Source organism: Plasmodium vinckei, assembly GCF_900681995.1.
Source record: "Plasmodium vinckei vinckei genome assembly, chromosome: PVVCY_04".
NCBI classification, from domain to species: domain Eukaryota; phylum Apicomplexa; class Aconoidasida; order Haemosporida; family Plasmodiidae; genus Plasmodium; species Plasmodium vinckei.
The window spans coordinates 484,627-510,584 of NC_051296.1; the positions used below are offsets into that span (position 1 = coordinate 484,627).

Consider the following 25,958-nt stretch of genomic DNA (forward strand, 5'->3'; position numbering starts at 1 on the left):
TTTTTCCAGAGAAAAATAATTTAAAATAATGTTTCATCAAAATTAAAAAATGTGGTTGATTCTAAAACACGCTGATCATATTTATTAAAAAACATTTCAACAAAATTATAAAAATTTGTTATATATGGTGATTTTTCAAAATAACTTTTTAGATAATTAAATATTCCAAATTTCGATTCACTTTTAACTTTTTCATTATTTCCAAATATTTCAAAAACTCCTTTTTTATTTTCAGTAGCATAATTATCATTTTGATTAAGCCCTTCTTTATTAGTTTGAGTTTTGTTAGAATTTTCCACATCATTTACTATATCCCCAAAATTGTTTATTGAGTTATTTATAGTATCACTATAAGATTTAGGGATAGCATGCTGTGAATTTTCTTCATTTTTATATATGCTTGTGTTATGGGTATTAAAAAATTCTGAATTTTTATTATCGTCAGTAGGATATAATGTATTATATAATCTATTATTATATCTCTTGTTTTTAAAAATATTTTTTTCATGTTTTACTTTTAAATGGTTTATATTATTTGTTTCAATATCCTCTTTTGGGATATAACCTTTCAAGGTTGTTTCATTTTCTTTAATTTTATATGTGTTATATGAATAGCCATATTTCTGATTAATCAAGAATGCAACGCATATTAATAGGGATGGGAATTTTAAAATTCTCATTTTATAAAAATAAAGGAAATATATAATAATATTCACCTTATACGTATATATACATTATATACGTGTAATGTATTTAACACAGTTTTGTGTTAATTTCCAAAGATTTAAAAAATGGGGTGTATTTTTGGCTTTATTTTGCTTTGCTTTTTTTGGTTTATTTTTTGGTTTATTTTTTTAGTTTATTTTTTTACTTTATTTTTTGCTTTGTTTTTTCTTTCTTTTTTTAATTTGTTTTATTTTTACTTTTAAAATTTGTTCTCCTGTTTTTCCAGCCTTAGTAAAATATTTTTATTACTCTCTAATTAAAAAATAATGTAAATGTTTAGCTTTTTCTTTTCTCCGTTTTTTTTTTATTTTTCCTTTTTTCTTAATTTTATTTTGCGACTTATGAATTGGTTTAAAAAAATAAAAGGGAAACGTATATTCTTAGAATATAATAAGAATATTTATTGTATATGCACAAAAAATATTAATATATATATATGCATATTTTTATTATTACTATTTTATATCGCACATATATATTCATATAATTATTTGTTACTACTTCAAAAGAAAGCTAATATTTTTTAACAATTTTTCATTACTCCAAAAGGCTTATATTATATAATATTTTTAAATAATAATTTATTTTTTTTACACCAAGGAATATGGGTTTGCTTTGTAAAACCGTTTCCCTTCGATTGGTTATAAGTGTTTGTAACTTGTATTTTTTGTAATTTTTACATTTTTTATATTTCTCATAATTTTTAAATATTCGTATAGAGAGAAATAAATTTATTTCGACTTTTTTTATAAATAATTAAACTGGCATTATAGCCCCTTTTAAGTATACGTATGCTGCTATACTATTTTTGTTAGCATGCTTAATTAAATACTATTTAATTATGTGGGTGTGGGTATTAATTTTATTTTATTGGGCCCCTTACATTTTTTTAAAAAATTTCCAGCTTAGGATAGCTTAAAATATTAAAAAGTGTTTACATATCATTTTGTTAGGTTATAAAAAAAATATACATATATGCCCCTTAAAAATATAAAGCATATATGAAAAAAAATAATAGACAATATTCTTAAATTAAAACAAAATATAGCATAAAAATGTTATAAAACGAATAAATATTTAAAAAAAAAAAAGTGGAAAAAATATAATAAAGCAAATAAAATTATGTGCTACACATTTAACTTAAAAATTTACAACATTATTTCTTCTTTCAATTTTATCATATATGTAAAGGGATAGTGTAAAAATTATAAATCTTTTTTTTAACTTCCCAGTGTTATTGTTATAAAAAAGGGGGTGAATATATAGCTATGATAGCTATGGATTTTTTTCCTTTTTGGTATTGGACGGGGTTAGTAAAACTTGTTTAGCTTATCCATATTATTTCTAAGGGCAACAATATTTTGTTTTTTCCATGAAATAAATCCAGGTAAATCGGAATATTTTCTTTGATACTTAAAATTTGGGATAAGTAAATGCATAGTTTCTTTTCTTAATGGGTTAAGAAGAATATTTAATTGATCAATTTGATTTTGTATTTTTGTTAAGGATAATTTTAATGAATATTTTTCAAGTGATGATGTATTTTTTAAAACATTAATTTTATGTTTTAAATAAAGTAATTGTTCTTCTAATTGAAATTTTTGTGTTTCATATATTTCTCTTTCTTGTTGTTTTTTTAAAATATCTTTAGCTCGAATACATTGTGCATGTATAGCTCTTCTTGACAAAACTGTTAATATTCTTTTCATAGTTAGTTTAACTTTTTTTAATCTACCATGTTGTATCATTTTTGTTCCATTTTGAAAATGAAAATATTGTTCTCCTAATAATTTATTTTTTTCTTTTAAACATATATAATATAATTTATGTAAATCATTAAAACTTTTTTTCCTTAATAATACACATGGCCATGCATCACCAGTTTGACTATACTTTTGTTTGATTTCCATACTTACATTATCTAAAAAACTATTTTTCCATAACTCTTCGATTCCTCCCCTTTTAGGAATAAAGTTTATCTTTTGTCCGATTCGAAAAAAAACCATTTTATATGTGTGTGCAAAAATATGTAGAATATTATTATTGTTGTTCTATCACTACTATTACTATTCAATTATTATTTTAAATTTACAATTAAAATCATAAGAAAAGTTATGTATTGATTTATAAAACGAGGGTGATTTGACGTGATATCAAAAATGTTAGTATTTACTATATAGTCCATATTTTTATTCTTTTACTTTTTTTTTTTTTTGAGGGATGTGTGTTTCTACTATTTGTGCATAATCTCCCTTTTTCGAAACATTGTATGTTTAAAAAATATTTACACTATATAACCTTTTAATCATGTTTTTTTAATAAAAAACATGTCGAATAATTTTGTTTCCTTTTATATTTTCCTGTTACAATTCAGATTTAGCTAATTGGCTTTGGTTTTATTTTTTAGCGATTTTTTATATATTTTATTTTATTTTATTTTATTTTATTTTATCATATTGCTGTTTAAAAATGGAGCTAAAATGGGAAGATAGTGATTTACAGAAATAGCCAATTATATATTTTTTTTTTTTATTTTACAGATTAATATAATTTGCTTTTAAAAGGGAAAGAAAGTAAATAGAAAAAAGATAAAAATTATAACGTGATCCGGAAAATTTACCATAGGATAAGTATACATTAATAAGCTAATAAAACCGAGCAAAACCGAATAAAACATTATACACATACTATCTATATAGTTATATATAAGGATAATTACGTAAATTATTTATTTTTAGAAATAAAAATATTTGAATTAAAAAAATGATAGGAATAAAGTATATTCCTCCTAATAAGTTAGAAAAATTGTAACACATAATTGTAAAATATACATTTTACATAAATGTTGCATATATAATAGATTGTATGCATATCATGAAGTAGTCAACTTGGTTATTACTATTGTGGTATTCCTCTATTTTTATAATTCTTTATAATGTGTTATTATTTTTTCAGTTTTTTTTTTGTTCTTTTAAATTATTGCCGTTCATAATTTTTTGACACTGAAAATGAAAATAGCTAGCTGTGCATGCTAATGTTAAAAAAATTATGAACAAAGTCAAATAATTACACTTTTCATTGTGTCAAGAGGTTTTAAGGGATTAAGTTAAAATTTTATATGGATACACACAAAATATTATTTTCTACTAATTCAAAATTCTGTTATTCCCTCTGATTGAGTTTAAGTAGTTACCACAATGGATACACATATTATGCACACAATTACTTAAAGCTATATGCCAACATTTTTTAAGGAATATATTAATAAAATATAGCTTTAAAATGGTAGCGAAAACCTAAAATACCATAATTGCTATCATCATATTGTCAAGCTAAAAGGGTTTATATTATATCACTATTACTGCAAAATTTATTGCTATTTTTTATTATTGTAAATTTTGGTGTTATTTTTTATTATTGTAAATTTTGATGTTATTTTTTATTATTATCAAATTTACTGCTATTTTTTATTATTATCAAATTTATTACTATCAATTTTATTGTACTTTCTCCGAGTTAATATACATATGTAACCACCTAAAAGGGAATACGAAAAAACTGTGGTACACTAGGGCTATATTTATAAACAACATTAATTTTGATATTAAGGGGAATATTCCATAAAAATAGTATAGGTTTTATATTAATTCACATAATTTATTATTTTTTTTATTTATTTTATAAATATTTTATGGTATGCTCGAAATAATTAATACCTACAAAAATGGAGGGGCATATTGCGTCCTTAAATACACATGTGCATATATTGTATGCCGGTTATTTTTTTTAATAAGCATTATTAATTTATTTTTATTACATTTTTTTTTTATAAAATTAAAAAAAAATATATATATAATAATTATTATTTTGGATACATTGTATAGAATAGGAAATACGACATCAATATCCAAGCATTTTGTGTACTTTTCTTTTTTTTGGGGTACAGTGTGTTGTACTTTTTATTCTATAAAATATATATATATCTACATAAAAATTATGCACATTATATATTATTATTTTTATATTTTATAATAAAAAAATGATATTATTTTTATCACCATTTTAATAAAACATATTTTGCTATCTTTACACAAAAAAATTGTTTCATCGCAATTTCACAAAAATCCTTTCATTAAATTTTAACGATACCGCTATTCTTACTTATTAAAGATTTAGATAATTTTACTGATATATTTATTAACACATTTATTAATATAATATAAAAGTATTTTATATATCATACTTTTAAGAGTGTAGAAATATTTATAATCCATGGGGATACATAAAATATTACAAATAAGACTTGTTATTTTACTTACATGCTTATTTTTTTTTATTAAATTTTGTGCTTACATAAAGAAAGAAATATAAAAAAGGAGAGAGAGAGAACTACCTGAAAATATTAACATATACATATATGGTTATATATGGAGTTTTCGTAAAATATATACTTTCATATTAAAAAGTTGAAACTTGAAATAAAACTTATCTAACTCTTCAATTGTGGATATCCTTTTTATTACATCAGTCTTTTTGAATATATGCCTTATCCTTTTACATATATTAATAATACTAAGTTTTGTTAATCCTATTTGTGAATATAACAATTGCCTAGTGTATATATGCACCCTTACATATTATATATATATCGGTTATGTAATAATATATATAACCGACTAGTGTGCATTATTTATATTAGCATAGGAATACGTATGCGCATAAACAAATACATGCACCGAAATTCGGTGTAATGATACAATTTCTACATATATATACTACGTCTATAAATATATATTTTTTAGGACGTTGTGTACATATTTTTTCCTATTACATTTTTGTTAATACATTTTTTCATTTTAAATATTATGAATATATAATTTTATTAATATATTTTTTTAATTATTAATACAAACCCTGCTAATATACATGATCGAAAATTATAACATTGTATATACAAATACATAAATTATAAATGTGTATATTATTATTATTACATTTTATATATTTTTATTATTTAACTTTTTTTTATATATTTTTCTTTCTACAAATTATTATCAAAACATATTTACGCTTATATTCCTTCATCTTTATAAGTTTATGAATTTTAAATGGCATACATAGAAAAAAATAAAAAAAAACAAAAAAAAAATAAAAATACTATATTTTTGAAACTTGCATAAAACCGTTTATTAATATGTTTACAAACTTATAGGATACACATCCTTTAGGTTTCTGATGTCCCTTTCATATAGATGTCCACATAGCTTACATGTGCATATATATATGTAGAAATTTTTTAATTATTAATATATAAATGTGTATATATTTATATATATTGTCAATTGTAAATATTCTTAATCGTGCATATAATTTTATTTATTAACTTTTTTAATATTTTCAAGTGTTTTTTTTTTTCAAATATATATAAGGGAGAGAAAGATACACACATATAATACATACTTGTGTATGCCTATACATTTACCTCAACATTTGTATTTTTAATTATTAAAATGGATATCAATATGAAAGAAAGTAAAGGAAAAGAAAATACTATTAATAATGAAAATAAAATGAAAAGGTGGATTGATTCACCCGAGACTCGAGATATATTGTCCAATTCGGTTAGTAAGTGCTTTATTAATATCCCCCAGGAAAAAAACAAATTCAAATTAAGGAGGATGCACACAATAGACTCTGCTGATTTAGTTTATGGACCTAAATTATATGAACTTCCAGAAATAGAAAAAATAAATATGAACAGTTCAGAAAATAAAAAATCTTCTAGCGAAAAAAAAAAAAATAAGGATTACAGTTATGAGACCAAGGGTAGAACTCGTTGTCTTATGGATAAAAAACCGGAACCAACAATAAATTCCACAATAGTACCTATGGACAATAATGACGATTATGATGACAATATACCATCTTTTGGAACGCAATTTCACGAAAAGGGTAATATGCACAAAAAGTTATTAACATCATATTTTTCATCTAAATGGTAGCATAATTATATGAACACGCAATATTTTTACTCATCATTTTTATTTGTCAATTTTTTAATTTTTTCCTTTTTGGATATAGGAACGTGCAACCCGTGTAGATATGAATGGACCCGAGGATGCCACATGGGGAAGTTTTGCAGATTTTGTCATCATTCATCTCATGTTCCCATTGGTACCGCTCGCGTTGTTCCAGACCCAAAAACTTTAGCAAAAACAAAAGTTAGACCGGAGAATATTTTGACTAACCAAAAGATAGCAAGTATGAATAGATATAAATACCTTGTAGTTTGGATTATCTAAAATTGTACATGTATATATATTTTTTTTTTTCATTTTTTTTTATTATATAAAATGATAAAATATTTAAAAACAATAAAATGGTTAGATTTTTTTATTACAATAATTTAGGTTATGCTGAAACTTTAAATTCGTTGGTTGAAGGCAAGTCCCAAAATAATCTACATAGCGATAGAACAAAAGCAAACAATAATTTTCAGTTGGTTGGACATATCACAAATGATAATCATAACAATAGTATTACTCATAAGGATGATTCTTCAAACAATGGCTACTCTGTTTCAAAAAGGTTGCAAAGTCTTTCTATGTTGTCAAGCGATTCTAATAAAAAGAAAACTTATAAAAAAAATAATCGTTATGTTGGCCCATATAATTTAAAGAGTATGGATACTATATATATTCCATGTTTAGAATTTTCAAATTATATGAATGATTATGATCAAAGTATTTATAATTATTCTAATAACAATCCCCATTTTTATACTACATTCAAAGAGTATATATTGCCTAATGCCATAGTGGATAACATTCCAAAAAATGCTATAATTAAGATCCTTAAACCGGTGAACCCTTTCATAAGAAGCTACGTTATTCAATCTATTACTTCTTGATAAGGCATAAAAATTATATTATTATTTTAATTACATAGTTTACGCCTCTTTAGTTTTATATTTAATAAATACTTATGAATTTATTTTAGGTGGTTTTTTTAAAATTGAATATCAAGCCACCTAACTTTATACCGATGTATGCCCCTATTCGATTCCGTTTTGTCTTATGTATTTTAAATATATGCATGCCATTACGCATATATTTCATTTTTCCGTTTTTGCAATTTTATTATGTACGGATTGATATGTATATATTGATCAAAATACAAATGGAAGAAAGTGTGTGCCTAATTGTTTGAGGTACATTTCTTCTATAAATTATTATTAAATATTTATAAATTGTTCGAATATATTGTGATTTTCTTTTTTCCTCATTTTCTTGTATTATCTATACCGATTGTGTATTGCTTGTAATGAAGTGTTACAAATATTATTTACAAGGTACGAGTTAATGGGTACGTAATTTTTTATATGCTAAGAGGCTATTATTATTTTTTTTTTTTTAAATATAACAAAATTGCTAATATATATTGATACATATATGTACAATACATAATGATAGTTTCTGTGTGTATAATGTATAGCTTGAGCGATTTTTTTAAAGCAATGTAAATTGTTTAGACTTTATTTAAAATTCAAAATTTTCATTACAAATAATATGAACCGTTAATATTTATTAAAAAATATCATGTTAAAAACCTTAATTGTTCATATATTTAAGATAAAAAAAAATATATGCAATAATAAGCATTTTTTGTGATATGATATAGATAGACTTATTGCCTATTTAAATAATATCCATATAAATACGCATTTTCACTTTTTTACGTTTTTTATAAAATGGAGATACATGCAAAAAATATCCGGTATAACTGTTGTATATACAGGGGTATGCATATATTTTTTTAAAACTCCCAAAGCATGGGCTAATATATGTGTGTGCATTCTTAGGAGTAAATTAAAAGGATATCTATATAATTTTATAATATAAAAAATTGATGTGAAGTTTGTTATATGGAATTTTATTTATTGTAGTTAGAACATGCGCATTTTGAAAGATCAATAAAATTGTTCGAAAAAAAACTACGTGGAAGAATATAAAGAATAATGCAGACATATGTTGCCATAGTGTGTGCATATATATTTAAAAAAAGTTGGAGAAAATATTTACTGAAACAATGAAAAAAGAGGAAGAGTTTTTAAAAAATGAAATTGAGAACGAATCAATTGCATTATTTAAGAAGAATTTATTAAAGGAAAGTTATAAATGGTTTAAAGACACAGATTATTTTGTAAAAATAAAAAATGACAATAATTATAATAATATAGAAAATAAAACAGAAACAAAAAATATAGTAACAGGACGTGTACAATTAGGATGGGGTGGAACATTTTTTTTATTATGTTGTGTTGTAGTTATATGTGATAATTCAGGATGGCAATCTTGTAACCATTATAATAATAATATATTTTATTCTCCTGAATCTTTAACAATAGTATATTCTTTTCTTTATGTAATATATGCATTTCCTTTATTTATTTTCCATCAATGTTTAGGATTAGTATCACAAGGTAATTATGTAAAGTCCTGTAGAATGTTATCACCCCATATGGGGATACTAACTATATTTTCTTTATTTGGTACTATAACATTTTGTGCAAAAGAAATATGCAATTTTTCTGCTGAATTTTTACAAAATATTATAAGACTATATAATAGAACTGAAGAATCAAAATATGGAATGACAAAAATATTCGTTGATTTAACAACACCAGGATCAAAATGTGCAACAGCACCAAATACTATTTACATGGAATCAATAAACTATTGTATAGAATTTAATGATCATGTTATAGTAAACTTTTATGAAAATTTATGGTTTATAGGAAATAAAGATAATTATATTTACCTAATTTTGATATCTACATTATTTATATTATTTTGTTATTTTATATTATTAAGGGAGAATATTCGTGTTTTTAAATTTTTCATTTTTGTTATTATAATTAATTGGATTACTACAAAATCAGTTGTTACTATGAATACCTTTTTTTTTTATATACCACAACCGAAGAAAATATATGAAGAGATAGTTGCGATATTTGAAGAGATTGGTTTTCTTAAATTGACAATTTTTTTATATGGGACACTAGCAAGAAGTTCATCTATATTTATTTTAAGTACCTTTGCTTCTTATTTCCATACTAATACTAATATAATGACAATAAGTGTGTATACATTTGGTTTTTATATGTTAAATATGTATTTTTACTTAAAAAATGAAGCTCATGAATATTATTTATATAGTACAGGGTTAGGTAGTGGGACAACCTATAATTTTATGAAGTGCAATACATATATAAATATGTTACGAGAATTAAAAAATAATAATGTAAATATTTATAATTCTGGTCCACCTAGTTCTATGTATTCTGTTTGGCAAAAATTATGTCTATTTTTCAGTACATATTCTTTTCTTTTTTCTACAGTATTTATTGTATTAATGCAATTGTTGGGGCCCTTTAACATTTTAACTGAAATTTCTGAAAATTATAAATATGATTTATTGGACACAGGAAAAAAAATTTACACATATAAATCGTTAGTTAAAATATATGAAAAATATGATTTTAAAAATAAATCAAATAGTAATAGATCTTATACATCCTCTTATTACTCGAAGAAAAAAAGTGCAAAGTCAGCTAGCGATTATGAAATGACTAGCCAAAAAAAAAAAAAAAAAAAAAAAAAATTTCCAAATTTTAATTATTTTACAACAAAACAAGCCAAAACAATGACAACAAAAAATACTGAATCAAATATAACAGGAAAAGACAAAAAAGAAATTCTTGATTTCAATACAGAAGAAGAAGGAGGATATCAAACTACCGATTGTGCATTTTCAACTAATAAAGGTGTAAATTTTAAAAATAAAAAAAAAGGGAGTAAAACAAATTTTTATAATCCTCCTAAAAGTATGAACATATTTGATAATGAGGATTTAAAAAATAGTTTTTCAAAAAAAAGACAAACAAATTCAAGTGAATATTATAATAATGGAAAAGAAAAAAAATATAATGAAGGATCTATAAAAAATGATAATAAAAAAAAAGAAGATAATATGTTATATTCAAAAAATCAAAGTAGTAATGATGAAAATTCAGGTATGATATCTACAAGTAGCTCGACAAGTAATCGAGAAAGTTCCTATTATGAATGGACTGATTCTGATATGAGTTTTGGATTTATAAAAAATGAAAAAAAGGATATTAACGATTGGGGAATGAGTAAAAATAGAAATTATCAGAATGAAAAAGAAGAACAAGATATTAGTAAAGATATAAATACAAATAGTAGTATAAATGAAAAATATATAATAGAAAATAAAGAGAGAGGAATAAATTGTTGTAAAAAAAATATATTTAGTAGGGTTATAAATTTTATTTCAAATATATATAATATATTATTAAAAAAATATGGTATTTTTGCTTTATTTTTTTTTATATATTTATTTACATTAATGCATATATTAGATTTTAAAAGAAATAATAATATCGTTAGTGAAATAATTTTATATAATTTATACAGAAGTTATCTTATATTTATTATAGCAGCTCAAATAATATATGCATCATGGATCTTTGGGATGAAAATGCAAATGATTCAATGTGGTGTTATATCTTGTCTAATGAATTTTATGACATGGATTGTTATACTACCATTAATATTTATTATTTATTCAGAAGAATATACTATGATTAAATTAATAATAATAGGTTTATTTTTAAATATAATTACAATAATTATTTCCTATATTGAAGTTATTAAAAAAATTAAAATTCAAGAAAAATTATGTACAAGTCATAAAAATAAACATGATGAAATGCTACAAAAGTTAAGTAAATTTGGAATTTTTAAAAAATGTTTATATTGGTTATATATTGGTAATTTAGAAATTTTAAGAAGAAATTTAAATATAGCTATGTCTGGAAGTGAAAATAAATATATTCCATTTTTTTGGGTTTTTTTTTTTAAGTATATTAATTCTTCTATGCTTATTGTTATAATTATTTATAACACTAAAGAATATTTTTTTAATATGAAGGATGTATTTAGGACCACCTTTAGTTTGAAAGTCGAGTTGTTTTCGATTTTCATGATCTTCTTTGGGTCCTTTTGTGTCTTGCTCAGGAACCTCCTCAAGGGTGCGTTTGTAAATGAGGGAGAATTGCTTTTTCATTTTTTTCCACATTTTTCAAATGGTTTATTTTTTTTGCTTTTTTCCCCCCTTTTCAGATCACTACATGCCGCAGAACATTGTAATCCCGTCGATACCGCTTGGCATACACGAGAAGGAAAAGAAGAGATACATTTTCCCTAATTAAATCGTATACTATTTTATGTTAATTTTTTATAAGACTTTATAATTGTTCTATTTGTTTAATATTGCATGTTTATTCATCTGATTTTTTTTCGTCAATATTGTGTATATATATATGTATGTATAAACTTGTGAGTATGCTTGTTTGACATTTACAAATAGGATAATACAAAATGAAAAATAGATATTTTGTTTTTTATAGACAAATGGTAGTTTTTATTTCTACATTAAATCATCTAAGTTATCATAATCATCCTCTTCTTTAGGTTCAGTATTTTTTTTTGTATTAGTATTGTTTGTATTATATTTTTCATTCGAGGGTATACTAAAATTTGATTTAAATGGCATAGATGTAAAATTCCAATTATCTGGGACATTTACTTTATTATTTATGAATGGGATATTCATTTTGTTATTAGCCTTTGTTGATGTGTTTTCATTAGTAGTGTTATTCTTTATAAGGAATGGATTATTTTTTATATTAAAATTTGTATTGTTTATTTTTAGCACATCAATATTACTATTACTTGGTTGATCTAATTTTGTATAATCATGATTTATTTTTTTATCTAAAACAGGGTCATATATATAATTACCATCTTCATCTATATTTTGAAATTCTATTGCAGATTTATTTTCAAACTCATGTCCATTTACATAGTTAGTAAAATCATCTTTTTCAAATTCATTATTGTTTGAAAATAAATGATCATTTTCTCTATCCCAATTTAATTCATGATCTTGTTCATGTTCCTTTAAAAATTCATGTTTAAAATAAATATGATAATTATAACTTTTTAAATTTAAAAAAGCTTTTTTACAAAAATTATATGGACATATATATATATTATCATTTTGAAAAATAAAATCAACATCATTTATTTCGGTATAACATATTATACAGCTCTGATTTTTTTGTAAAGATGCTTCATAGCATTTTCCACAAACTGTATGATAGCATGGATTTATTCGAAGTCTTGTACTAAATGGTATATTACATGCTGGGCAAAATATCAAACTCTCATTAGTATATGAATTTATTTTATAATTTATATTTGTATTTTTTGTAGAGCTGTTTAAAGTTCTGCTCCTAAAGTTTGTGGGATTGCTTGGGAATGTGCTCATTGTAATTGGCTATTCAAACTAAAGACGTTATAAAAAAGGGAGTAAAAAAAAAAAAATGAGAGAATGAAAATGGGGAGGTCAGGAATAAAATATAGTGTCATCCCATGTTTCTTGATTTGTTTTTATTTTTCCATAAACTCGTAAAAGTATACTCTAAAACTGTTACTTAAATTAGCACTTGACAATTTTCTCATTACCCTGATTTGATTGCTAAGAAAAAGTGAAGGAAAACAGGGGCTGTTATATCCCTGTTCATATTTCAACTTTAAAAAAAAAATAAATTGCTCGATAAATTTACAAAAAAATTTACGAAAAAATTTACAAAAAATTTACAAAAAAATTTACGAAAAAATATTTTTTATCATTTTTTTTAATTTATTTTTACATAATTAGTAAAAATATTAATTTAATAAATATTTAAAAAAAATACTTAAAAAAATAGCCTATTACTGTTTGCTTGAAATAAAAAATTTTAAACTGGAATTTTTTTTATTTTTTTTTGAAACCCGTTTTTGTATTCCCTTTGTTTCCATATATTATCAAATAAAATTGTCTAGCATATTAAAAAAAAAAATTTTATAAAAAATGTAGATATATAACATAAATTTTTTGCATTTTCAAAACATATACTATCTTAATTATTAAAAAATTTTATAAACATTTAATAATGCTTATTATGGATGATATAAATAAGACCATCGTATGTCTCTCTTTTTTATTTTTAATTTATTTAGATAAGTTCTAAAACATATTACTTCTATCTATGTGAGTCATTCATATTTCTCTACATTCTTTTTTTTTTGTCTGATATGTTATCATTCCTCTTGTATATAAAATGGGTTGTAAAAAAAAGCTGAAAAAGAAAATGGAAAAAAAATGCATGCATTAAAACGTGTAAGAGGTTGTGATGAGAAATTGCAAACCATTTGATCATCACTCGGTATTATAATTTTTTTTGTAAAAGGTGTATAAGCAAAATAGCATGCATATGTATGTAAAAATTTGTATGTACATATTTGAGATTGGATAAAAAAGAAACTCATTTGCATGCACAAATAAAATGACGTACTTATATTTTTTGCTATCTTTATTTTTCATTCATTTTCTACTCTTTGAAATGGTAGCAAGTTATTCTAAACAAGTTGAAAATGATGAAAAAATAGAACACAATTTAACATAACTGAAAACCTTTGTCTTTCCATCCCGTTACCTCCACCCTCCTTTCTTTCGTTGTACAGTTACAGTAGCACTTTACAAAATTTTTAAAAATTTTCAACCTTTTCAACCTTTTCAACTTTTTGACTTGCAATTGCAACTTTGCAAACTCTTGGGGTGTAACAACGATGGGTCACCAGCCGACACAAGTAAAACACATTCTTAATATAATTTATTTAAAGAAAGAAAAATGAAAATAATAAAGTGTTTTGAAATGCTTATAACATTAATTATGTTGTTTAGTGTAAAGGGTTATTTTGTAAAATGTAATAATGATGAAGAAAACAAAAGTAGTAACATATATTTATCTAAATGTGATAAATCATATAACTTTTTGGAAAATCCGTTGAAAATTTCGAATTCCCCTGATAATTTATCGTATGAAGATGTACAAAAACAAATCTTTGATATAGACTTAAATACTCTTCATGTTTCTCTTCTCAACAATTTGCGCATTAGCAATCTGCGAAGTATCATCGACATTAAGTCAGCAATTTTCAACTGCATCATCAACACGGTATGCACTTGTCTTGACATTTTCAACTTAATTTTTGCTTCTCCTTCTTTTTACTTCTTTTTACTTCTTTTTACTTCTTTTTATTCATGTTTGTTTCTCCTTACTTCTTTTTACTTCTTTTTATTAATTTTTGCTTCTCCTTCTTTTTACTTCTTTTTACTTCTTTTTATTCATGTTTGTTTCTCCTTACTTCTTTTTACTTCTTTTTATTAATTTTTGCTTCTCCTTACTTCTTTTTACTTCTTTTTATTAATTTTTGCTTCTTTTTACTTCCCTTTACTTCTTTTCATTCATGTTTGTTTCTCTTAATCTCTTTGCAGTTCCGACAAATGGCGAAGGCCCTGCCCGCAGTCCTCGAAGAAGTATTTACATACAACGAGTTTTGCAAATCCATTGAAGAAACATTTTCCTTTTTATATGAAATAGATGAAACATATGAGTTTATGATTAAAACTTGTTCTGATAATACACCGAATGAGATTGTATATACTTATTTTAATACATACATTCAAGATATAGAAGATGTAATAAAAATATATCGAGAAGATCCATCATTAATATTTTCAAAATTTGAATTTGTAATGACATGTTTAAATGAGTTTTATAGAAAAATAACTGGAAATTTTTATCCATATATTAAAGATACAACATTATTTAAGCAATATATGAGTGACCATGAATATAAAAAAACAAATTCGAAAACAGATGATATAAAATATATTGAAGAGTTTATAAAATATTTTCGAGAAAATGTCGATAAAATAGATGTAATGAATTTTTTCCAAGAAATTTATAATTTCTATTATGTAAACAGTTTTTATATATCCTGTTTTTATGTTTTTTAATTACTTACTTATTCATGATTGTTTAAATATTAACTTGTCTTATTTTTAATCTTAAAAAAGGAATATTTATCCTTTGCCTTTGTTAATTATCAATTTCAAAATGTAGAGAATAGAGTTGGGGATTGTCTTGGTTAGCGGCCTCGAATTCCTACTAACTCTTCTATTGTTTTGACACTTTTAAGAATAAAGTTTGAATTTACTTTCGATTGAAGTTCTGCTATTTTTAATGCACGTTTCCAATGTTTATGAGCAATGTAAATTGAAATAAAAAAGGATGAGACAATAAGCATTTGATTTATTTTACTACTTAATATTTTTTTTAATAACATATAAATAAGACCATTCTTTTTATTATTATTATTATTACTGTTTTGAACTTGATTAAGAGTATTTGATGCAACTTCAGTTTTATTATTTATTATTATATGCTGAGGTATTGCATTTGAATTATTTATAACATGACTAGCTAAAACTTGTTTTTGTAAATTTACATTCATAATTTGTAATGCTATGATATCATTTTTCAACTTTTTAAATTCACTATAAATTGTATTATCTTCTTTAAAATATAATCTTTCATTTTCATTATTATTTTCAAAATCTTCATAATTCAATGATTTATTTATTCTATTATTATTATTATTGTTAAATTGGGTTCTACAATTACTATTCCTTTCTGTGTTACACAATTTTTTATTTTTATTATATTCATTATTGTTTCTATTTTTTTCATATGTGTACATACTACTTGTATTTTTTTTTTCTGGCTCATACTCAATAAACTTGTTTGCTGCAAAATTATTATAGTATGAATAAATAAGTTGCGAGTTGAAATTTTTTTTCATTTTTTCTGAGCTGTCATAGTTTGTTATATTTGTGGCATGTTCATCAATTTCTCTATTTTTAAGACACCGTTCATTTTTTAGGGGTTCCTCTTCTGAGTTGTTTCCTTTGGGTTGACTTGCATTTATTCTACACAGGTTGCTGAACAGACCCCCGTTCAAAATGCTGAACTTTCCCTTGAAGAACTGCTCTTGCATTGTTTCACTTCCTACTGCTACTGCTGTTACTACTTCTTACTACTGCTACTTCTTCCTACACACGATGCGCATGCTTGTGCATAGAGCCAACGGTGAACCCGTAATTTAAGAGATGAACGAGGGTATGAAATAAATGAAAACGTCGAAAAAAAAAATGAAGCAATAAGCAAATATATATACAAATTAGAAGAACAAATAAAATTGTACAACTAAAAAAAAAATCGATACAAAACAATATGAAATGGTTTTATAACTTATACAAATGAAATCATTTTTATGAAAAAAAAAGGTAACCAAATTTACAACCTTTTTTACGAAAAAATTAATATAAATTTAATTATTAAAGAGTGTAGAAAAAAAAAGGACTAAGGGGACACACGATTTATTTGTTTTAAGAAAAAAATGTTTATTCCGTTTATTGGTTAAATGAAAATTTGAACTTAAATAGAAATAAAAACTAACAAAAAAAAAAAATAAAAAAAGAATAGAAAAAAAAAAAACATATTTGTATGCGTATCGATAATCATTGCTAGTTAAAGCTATATAGGTTGCTATAACAGGTTAATACACAACGATCACACAAAATAAGTTTATATATATTTATTTCTAAATGCGTAGATGAAAAGTCTATATATTTTTCGTGGGGTATAAAATAATCGAATTTGTTATATTGTGTGTATATAGGGAAACAAAAAAAAGGAAAAAAAAATTTCTGAATTTTTTAAAACATATTTATGTATATATGTATATATATAATATCATTTGTTATATACCCCCCAAATAATAACAAAAAGAGGGATCGATCTTTATGTAAATATGAATAAAGTATAATTTAATATATTTAGTTTTATTTTAAAAAAAAGGAAAGAGGGAATTCCCTTTAAAACTTTACACAATATTATGTGAGTATATACCTAAGCACACGTACCTATACATACTTGTGCGTATACAAAGAATACACGTACTAAGGATTATACTCTGTGTATTATTATAAAATAAAAAAACATAAATTTGTTGTAATTTTATTTATTTATTTTTTTAATTAAGCAATTTTTTTTGCCATTTTTTGTAGCTGTAATGTTTAATTTTTTTCTCCAGTACTTATTTTATAAACATGAAGTAATTTTAAGTTTTGGGGTTATTTATTTTATTTTTTTTTAATTATGTATTTTTTTCTTTTAAAATTATATAAGAAAAAGGGATAAGAGAAAAAAATATGTAGAATAAAATGGACGTTATTTAAAAGGGAAGATAGAAAAAACTAGGAAGTTCATAAAGCGTGATTATATGCTTGTATGTGATATACGTGCATATTCACAATTGAATGGGATAAGTAAACATGTTTTTTACTAGCCAAACATTTAAACATTTTAGCAATTTAACAATTTCTCCTCTTTCAAAAATCCAAAATGTACGTAAAAATAATTCAATAATAACTTATTTTAACAATGGATTTGTCGCCAAGCCCAGTTTAAGACAACACACCTTTTATACTATAAATAATAATATTAGGAATATTGATAAGGGAGGAATAAAAAAAAATTCTATAAACAAAAAAAATATATGCACAAGCAATATATTAAGTACACATTTTGGAAAAAATATGAACATGTTCATAAATTGTTTACAAAATGTAAATTATAACATATGGAATTATAGTAATCATTTTACAAATAATAATGGTACAGATTTTATAAAAATATTTAAAAGAAATAAAATGGTTAAAACTAGTTCCTATCGAAGGAAAAGTAGAAGTTCACCAAATGGGCAAGGCCAAAAAGCTAAAATTGGAATAAAACGATTAAGCGGGGAATATGTACAAACAGGACAATTATTAGTTAAGCAAAGAAAAATTATTGCATTTAATTATGAAAAAAAAACAAGAAAAAGAAACTTTAAATATTATCCAGGTGAAAATGTAAAAGTAGCAAAAAATACAAGTTTAATATCTTTGACAAATGGACGAGTTAAATATACATTTCATGTTTTACAAAATATATTAATTGTTAATGTAATTCCGGAAGAGCTAGAAGAATTACATGAAGATGATCTATACAGATATAGAACAGAACATATAAAATCCTTTGAAGAAAATCGAAGTTTAATATATTTAAGAATGAAAAATATTATTACATTTCCTAAATTTAAAAACACACAATATATTAAACCTCCAATTAAACCACAATTTTTGACAAAATACGATATTTATGATAACCCAACACTAAAAGAGGTACCCGTTTTATATCACAAAAAGGATTGAAATATAAGCTAGCTAAAGTATAATTAGCTAGCTGGCTAACCAAATATTTTTTTTTATTTAAAAAAAATTTAATTAATTTTCATAATCACTAATATAGTGTAAATTTCAATGTTATATTGGAAGATTGGAAGAAAAAAACAGATAGTAAAATAAGAATGTGCAAAGTCTTTATATAATAAGACAAACATGAAATTCGGAAGATTGTAAAAAATGTAAATTACATGTACAAAAAAAATAAGATAAGTTTGGAATAACTTCAAAGAATTCAAGGGTTTTATACTATGACTGATCAAATAAAGACGAATAATAATCATTAAAATAAAATTTGTTGTAAATATAATCGAGGTTGGTGTTTTGAAATTTGGTTATGTGTGTAACTAAATTATTTCTATTAATATAAAAATTTTTGATAATTTTTTGTGCCTCTTCGGATGTTAATAAAATAATATTTTCTTCAACAATTTTATGATGTTTATCAAAAAGAAGAGAAAATATTTGGTCTTGATCTGAGCTCAAATTATCCAAAGGCTGTAGAGAAGTTACTAGCTTTTTAAATTGATCTATAGTGTTAATAATATTAAAAATGATTTTGCTAAAAAAAAAAAAATTACTAGCCAAAAATGAGAACTTAAAAATATATTGAAGAAAATATTTATGAATATAAATTAGTTGAATAAATTGATCTGTCTTTAGCATATTTTGAAAACATAAAAAATAATTTTTATAAATATTTATATTAATTATGTAATCATATAAATAAGTAATAATTAAAAGCATTTCACTTCGTATTTTATTAAAATCGTTTAAAATTTCATTAAATATTTTCACATTTTCAAGATATTTTATTATTTTATTATTATTGCTGGTCAGAAATTTTTTATCAAATCCCACATTTAAAATTTTATGATTTGTCAAAAAAATGTGACTTGATTTTTTACTTACAACACAAAAGCAATTTTCAATATCTTCATTTTCATCCGTATAATCCTTATGTTTGTTTGCAATTTTTTTAATTATATTCATATATTTAAAGCTTGTATTGGTGAATAGTTTTTTTTCATTTTTTTTTTCTGCTTCATTTTCATCGCTAGTTGTGTGTGATTGTTCAGGTGTTTTTTTGGCATACTTATATATGACTGGCTTTGAAAATAAACGTATAATAAAAAAGATATCTTTCAAATTGTTTATAGTAAAATAGAATAAAGAGACTAAACAGTATATATTTTTATAATAATTTACAACATCATTATCAAAAAATATTTTTAAAATTGAAGGAATGTGTATATTTATATTTATATTAAAAAATTTATTTGTTATAAGGTTGGCTTTATAAAAATTTGTATTAAATTTATGCTCAATAAGAATTTTGTTTTTGTGTGAAATACTGTTTGATAATTTTCTTGAATGATAAATATTATCTGTCTTATTTATTTTGTTTCCATAATTATCGTCAATTTCCAAATTATTTAAGTTTACATTTTGTAGCTTAGTTAAATTATTTTTAGTTAGCATAATAGAACTGAGGAAATTATAATTATCTTCACATTCATCGAATAGTAAACATTTTAGCAAACATAAATAAGCTAGTAAATTTTTATTTATCAAGTATGAATATACAAGTATTTTATTAATAGTATAAAAATGATTATTTATAGGAATAAATATATTTCTATATAAAAAATAGTTTATACTTTTAACTTCAACATCATGTTCATTAATATAAGTCGTTTTAATTGGTTTATCATGTATGGGTTGTAATGGTTTTTCACTGTTTTTAATTTGTGTTTCTTCCTTATAATTTATTTTAAATTTTATTAAATTATTTTTTTGGGATAAAATGTCGTCACTATACTCATACTCAGTGTGTGTTTTAAATTTGAATAAATCAATGAGTTTGATATTTTCATTTTTTTTATTTATATAATGACCATTTTGTAAATCGATTTCTTTTTCTCCTTGTGTGGTGTGTGTATTATACTGTGTTTGTATTGCCATATTTTTCGATGATAACGGATCCGTTTTATTATTTATATTCAGGCCGTTATCCATATTATCAACCTGTTCAATTTCATTATCAGTTGATGAGAGGGAAGTCGATAAGGCATCCGTGTCATAATATGTCTTGTTTTGTTTGGTTAGTCTGTTTACTTTTTTTTTATAAAAAGTTATTGATTTTTTTTTTTTTTTTTTTTTTTTCCTTTTATTTATACTAACTAGGGAATGAATTTTGAGAGAACTTTTCATGGTAGCTATGTTAGCATATCGATTCATCGAATATTTAAAATTGTTTTTTATTTTTTTTAACTTATTAAAATTTCCAAAATGGTTGTACATAATTTGTTTTTTCTTTCCTTCATGTGATGTTGTAAACGGTCTTATATTTTTCATAAAACTTTCTCCTTTTATGACTGATTCATAATTTATTGTATTATCATTAACGTTAAGAAGAAAAAGACAAAAAATGTCAAAATAATTTCTTAATTTATTTCCTACATTTTTTTTCGTTTTTTTATGAACATAATTTAAGTATTTTTCATTGTTCCAGCATTTTATGAAAATATTTTGAGATTTTTTTTTTTTTTCTTTTTTTTTTATTTTTTTATATTTATCGTAAAAATTTAAAAAGTTTTTTATTTTATTTATGGAAGCTGAACATAGAAATTTGGCGATTTCTGTTTCATTTTTTATACAAAAGTCTTCTACTCTATTTGTTTTTTTATTTTTGTTTATTTTTTTATTTTTTTTTCCATTTTTAAAGGATTTATTTGATGGAAATTTTGGAAGGGAGAGATAAAAATCGTTTTCACTTGATCGTCGTAAAAACTTGGAAAGGGAGGCTGCAAAGGGGGGAAGAAATGGGGATCGGGTTAGCAAACGGTGTGTAATGAAAAGGGAAGTAAAGTGGATTAAGAAATAAACAATGCATTGGTGCGGAGTAGGGATATAGATGGGCTGGATCGGGGAAGGACGTACCTGCATCGTAGACAATTTGAATAGCGTACTTCAAAAAAATGGGAAGGGATAGTGTTTGATTTGATTTCAAGTTGGGTTTGTTAAAAATAATTTGGCGGTCCATGTATATAAAAAAAAATTGCATATTAATTTGGTCGTTTAAAATATATTCAAAATAACAGTCTTTATTTATTCCCATAAATACATAAGAATAAAGGAAGTGTAGAAAGGGTTTAATTATTTTTAAAAAAATATATTTACATAATTTTTTTAAATTTTTATTATTTATATTTATAAATAAATAGTAAAAAGAGTAAACATAACTTATAAGTTCGTTTCCCCTAGGAAATATGAACAAGTATTTATTTTTTGTTTCAAACTTATGATGGACATTATTTTTGTTACTATTTAGTGCTAGTCTTTTATCTTCATTTAATTTTGTTTTTTGAAAGTTATTGTTAGTAAGGCCATAGATAATATTTGAAACGTAGTTATATTCTGAGACAAATTTTGCATTTTCTTTATTTAGATTAGCAGTTTGATAAAAAGAAAATGGATCTTTGCTAAATATGTCTATTTTATATGTATAGCATGAACATAGGAAACTTAAAAATGTAATACATTCTGTATGTTGTTTTATTTTATTATATATATCTAAAGGTGTTTTTAAATCAGCATACAATATAATTTTTCTTATAACTTTTTCATATTTAAGAATATATTTATTTACACTATTTATAAATGATATAAAAATATCACCAAAGGGAATAATATCATTGAACTGTCTATTTTTTATTTCATCAATTAATTTCGATTTTCTTGTTGTGTAATCCTCTTCTTTTTTATAAATAAGTTTTAAAAAAACTTGAACAAATGTTTTGATATATCGTACTAATGATCCAATCTTAGAGAAATATAAAAATATGTGAAAATATTTTTGATAGAAGGGAGAGGAAAATATATTTTGGAATGGTTTAAAATAAAGATAAAAATATTTTTTATTTTTTTTTATTTCCCAAAAAGCTATATTATAATCAACACATATTATATTTTTACTAATATATATAGATCCATCTTTTATTTTTTTAATTTGTTTTTCACAAAATTTATCATAATTTATATCAATACCTACAATTTTTCTTTGCCTTTTATTTGAAGTAAACATTTCATTTTCATACCCAACTAAACATTCAAGAGTATAATTTTTCCAATTGTCATTTTTTTGAAAATTATTAGAAAGAAATATAAAAAATTTTTTTAAAATTATATATCTATATTCTTCAATTCGATGGTCTATACTACAAATGACATTCTTATGTAGGGTTACATATATACTATTAATTATGTTTAAATAATTATTTTTATATTTTTCATTTTTTTCATTTATTATTTTCCGTTCTAATATTTTCAATATAAGTGTATCATTAGCATAAGACTTTCCCCATATAAAGGAGTTACATTCTTCATGATCAAAATGTTTGGTTTTATTTTTATTTACATCATTATAGTTAGGTTTGTCAAAATAGTTGATTATACATTTGGTATTCCTTTTTAGTATTATGTTTGGTGAGTTAAAAAAGTTTACTAAGTCAATGTCCGCTTGATCATTGTATATATATTCAGAGCTAAGATTAAGAATAGTTTTTTTATGAAAAAAATTTGGAATTAACTTTTCAATTTGAATTTTATATGTTTTATTATTTAAACAAATGAAAACAAACTGATTTTCAAAGTAATTATTTTTTATATTTATGTGATTATCAAATTGCATAATCATTGGATTATTATTTAAAAATTTATTATTGTAATTTGAAAAATTATTATCTTCGTATAGTATGGCTAAACTATCCATATCCATATCATTACCTATGCTAAATATGTTATTACTTTTTTGAAAGATATAATTTTTAAGTAAATTATTTTTATTTGAAAAGTTTTCATATCCATCATAATGATGTGTACTATTAGCATGGGCTGAAGAAAAGCCATTTATTTCATTATAATTTTTTTGTCTAGAATTTATAATATGTTTTGGTTGGTCAGTACAATGTACAGACATATAATCAGCTAAGGAGTCTTGAATATATGACTCAGAAGGGTTAGACAAATGTGTGTGTTTTGAATTGGTATCTTGTTTAGTTTGCTTATTTTTTTTAGAAATATATTGTTTATATTTTGATGTTAAATTGGTTAGTTCGTTTATTTTTATAATATATTTTTGTATAAGTTCATTTTGAAAAAATAATAAATACTTACAAATATATTTATATTTATTTTGATCTATATCATAATTTGTTTCATAAAAATTTATATTTACTCTTAAATTTAAAAGTAAATTAAAAGATAAATTTGTTAGATTGCCTATATTTATATTTTCATCAATCTTATCAAAATTATAAAAATCTCCTAACTTATTTGTGTATTTTTTTCCCCATTCATTTTCTTTCCTTCCATTATTTTCATCATCAAAACTGTTGTATATACTTATGTCCGATAATAAAAAAAGTAAATCCAAAAAAGTTTTGTGACATGTAAAATTTAAACATATATTTCTTTTTATAAATAACTGATTTAGGGAAAAGTAAAATTTTATGTACATGTACAGGCAAATAAAATCTAGATAGTACTTATTTTTTATTAACAAAATAAAATAGTAAACTATTGATGTGTATAACTGAGTTAGGATAAGACACTTTTCCTCATTATTGTTAATATTATTATTTTCATGAAATAATTCATCCATATATTTGTTATAATTTTTATGAACAATGCAGGTATTTTCTGAACAGGTCAGGTCATTTTCGTTTTTTTGCTCACATCCTTTTTCATGTTTCTCCTCCAAAAATGTGTCACAAGATTGATAGTCATTTTCTTGGTGATATTTTTTTAATATTTCGTAAAAATAGTCACAACTGTTTGAGCATATGTCAAACAAATACTGATTATTTACATATGAAAGATTGTAGCTATATTTATAATTATAATATATTTTAAACAAGCTAAAATTGACTTTTATTTTGTGTAAAATATTTGAATATATAAATTTTTTTATTTCATATTTTATCTTTTTTAATATTTTGTTGTTTTTAATTGGGTATAAATTAGCTTCTATATCAGACCATTCATCAATTAATTTTAATAAAGATATATCACAATAATTACTTTTCTTCACCTCATTATTTAAATATTTATTATGTTGTTCTTCGATATTGTTATTTTTTTCATTTTGAATTATTTGCATATGCATATTAATCATTTTAAACTGTTACATGAAATATTTCCCTTGCCTTGGTTCAACGTATAGAATATAAGACCATGGAATTGTAAAGGTGAAGAGTTTAGAAATTCACACATGCCGCCTTTAAGAATTTGTGTGTATATGTGGGCCTGTATTAGGGGAATGATGGAGTGGCTTGTATTATTTATGGTTTTTTAAAAATGATGAATATGTAGTTCATTTCTATTTTTGTGAATATTTTAAAGGTGAAAGAAAAAATAAAAATTAAAAATAATATAAAAAATAGTGTAATAAACAAATTTAAGGATATATTTTAATTAAAACAGCGGAAATATACAATTTCCCTTTTTTTTTATGAACGTACATAAAAGACATATAGTATATATTTTTTTTCTAATTTATTTTAATTATTTAGATCGATTAAACATTTTTAATTAGTGTACAGTAAATACATATATAGAGAAAGAGAAAAAATTATAAAGTATCCAAAGCTTGCAAAATTTATGTTAATTTAGGTAAATATATTTTTTATAATATTTTATGTGCTATAATTGTTTTTACATATATTATATGGTTCCACACTTATATATTACATTAATTTATTCGATTTATTTATTCATTTTATTTATTTACACTTTATTTATTTGCTTATTTAAACGTTCTATTTGTAATGAATAAATATAAGGTCACGCGTTCAACGGGTATGCACGTGCGTATGTAAGAAAATTTTATTAATTAGGTATTTGCT

The 25,958-nt window shown here is 22.9% G+C and overlaps 9 protein-coding genes across 9 annotated transcripts; 4 read left to right on the plus strand and 5 right to left on the minus strand.

Moving 5' to 3' along the window:
* Window positions 1-20: 20 nt before the first annotated feature.
* Window positions 21-680, minus strand: PVVCY_0401430 (conserved Plasmodium protein, unknown function; the record flags this gene model as incomplete). Its single annotated transcript, XM_008627700.1, has 1 exon — window positions 21-680. One exon carries the CDS (start codon window positions 678-680, stop codon window positions 21-23), a length of 660 nt encoding a protein of 219 aa, XP_008625922.1.
* Window positions 681-2,036: 1,356 nt separating this feature from the next.
* Window positions 2,037-2,732, minus strand: PVVCY_0401440 (mitochondrial ribosomal protein L29/L47 precursor, putative; the record flags this gene model as incomplete). Its single annotated transcript, XM_008627699.1, has 1 exon — window positions 2,037-2,732. One exon carries the CDS (start codon window positions 2,730-2,732, stop codon window positions 2,037-2,039), a length of 696 nt encoding a protein of 231 aa, XP_008625921.1.
* A 3,504-nt stretch (window positions 2,733-6,236) lies between these two features.
* On the plus strand, window positions 6,237-7,636 carry PVVCY_0401450 (zinc finger protein, putative; the record flags this gene model as incomplete). The annotated part of the gene is made up of 3 exons (XM_008627698.1): window positions 6,237-6,678; window positions 6,808-6,987; window positions 7,137-7,636. 3 exons carry the CDS (start codon window positions 6,237-6,239, stop codon window positions 7,634-7,636), a joined length of 1,122 nt encoding a protein of 373 aa, XP_008625920.1.
* Window positions 7,637-8,814: 1,178 nt separating this feature from the next.
* Window positions 8,815-12,022, plus strand: PVVCY_0401460 (conserved Plasmodium protein, unknown function; the record flags this gene model as incomplete). Its single annotated transcript, XM_037634970.1, has 2 exons — window positions 8,815-11,842; window positions 11,934-12,022. The coding sequence occupies 2 exons, from the start codon at window positions 8,815-8,817 to the stop codon at window positions 12,020-12,022; spliced, it is 3,117 nt and encodes a 1,038-aa protein (XP_037490158.1).
* A 218-nt stretch (window positions 12,023-12,240) lies between these two features.
* Window positions 12,241-13,143, minus strand: PVVCY_0401470 (zinc finger protein, putative; the record flags this gene model as incomplete). The annotated part of the gene is made up of 1 exon (XM_008627696.1): window positions 12,241-13,143. The coding sequence occupies one exon, from the start codon at window positions 13,141-13,143 to the stop codon at window positions 12,241-12,243; it is 903 nt and encodes a 300-aa protein (XP_008625918.1).
* Window positions 13,144-14,548: 1,405 nt separating this feature from the next.
* On the plus strand, window positions 14,549-15,720 carry PVVCY_0401480 (conserved Plasmodium protein, unknown function; the record flags this gene model as incomplete). Its single annotated transcript, XM_008627695.1, has 2 exons — window positions 14,549-14,875; window positions 15,196-15,720. The coding sequence occupies 2 exons, from the start codon at window positions 14,549-14,551 to the stop codon at window positions 15,718-15,720; spliced, it is 852 nt and encodes a 283-aa protein (XP_008625917.1).
* A 131-nt stretch (window positions 15,721-15,851) lies between these two features.
* PVVCY_0401490 (microneme associated antigen, putative) lies at window positions 15,852-16,565 on the minus strand (the record flags this gene model as incomplete). Its single annotated transcript, XM_008627694.2, has 1 exon — window positions 15,852-16,565. The coding sequence occupies one exon, from the start codon at window positions 16,563-16,565 to the stop codon at window positions 15,852-15,854; it is 714 nt and encodes a 237-aa protein (XP_008625916.2).
* A 1,534-nt stretch (window positions 16,566-18,099) lies between these two features.
* On the plus strand, window positions 18,100-19,020 carry PVVCY_0401500 (mitochondrial ribosomal protein L27 precursor, putative; the record flags this gene model as incomplete). Its single annotated transcript, XM_008627693.1, has 1 exon — window positions 18,100-19,020. The coding sequence occupies one exon, from the start codon at window positions 18,100-18,102 to the stop codon at window positions 19,018-19,020; it is 921 nt and encodes a 306-aa protein (XP_008625915.1).
* Window positions 19,021-19,299: 279 nt separating this feature from the next.
* On the minus strand, window positions 19,300-25,228 carry PVVCY_0401510 (conserved Plasmodium protein, unknown function; the record flags this gene model as incomplete). Its single annotated transcript, XM_008627692.1, has 2 exons — window positions 19,300-21,857; window positions 21,994-25,228. The coding sequence occupies 2 exons, from the start codon at window positions 25,226-25,228 to the stop codon at window positions 19,300-19,302; spliced, it is 5,793 nt and encodes a 1,930-aa protein (XP_008625914.1).
* Window positions 25,229-25,958: the final 730 nt, after the last annotated feature.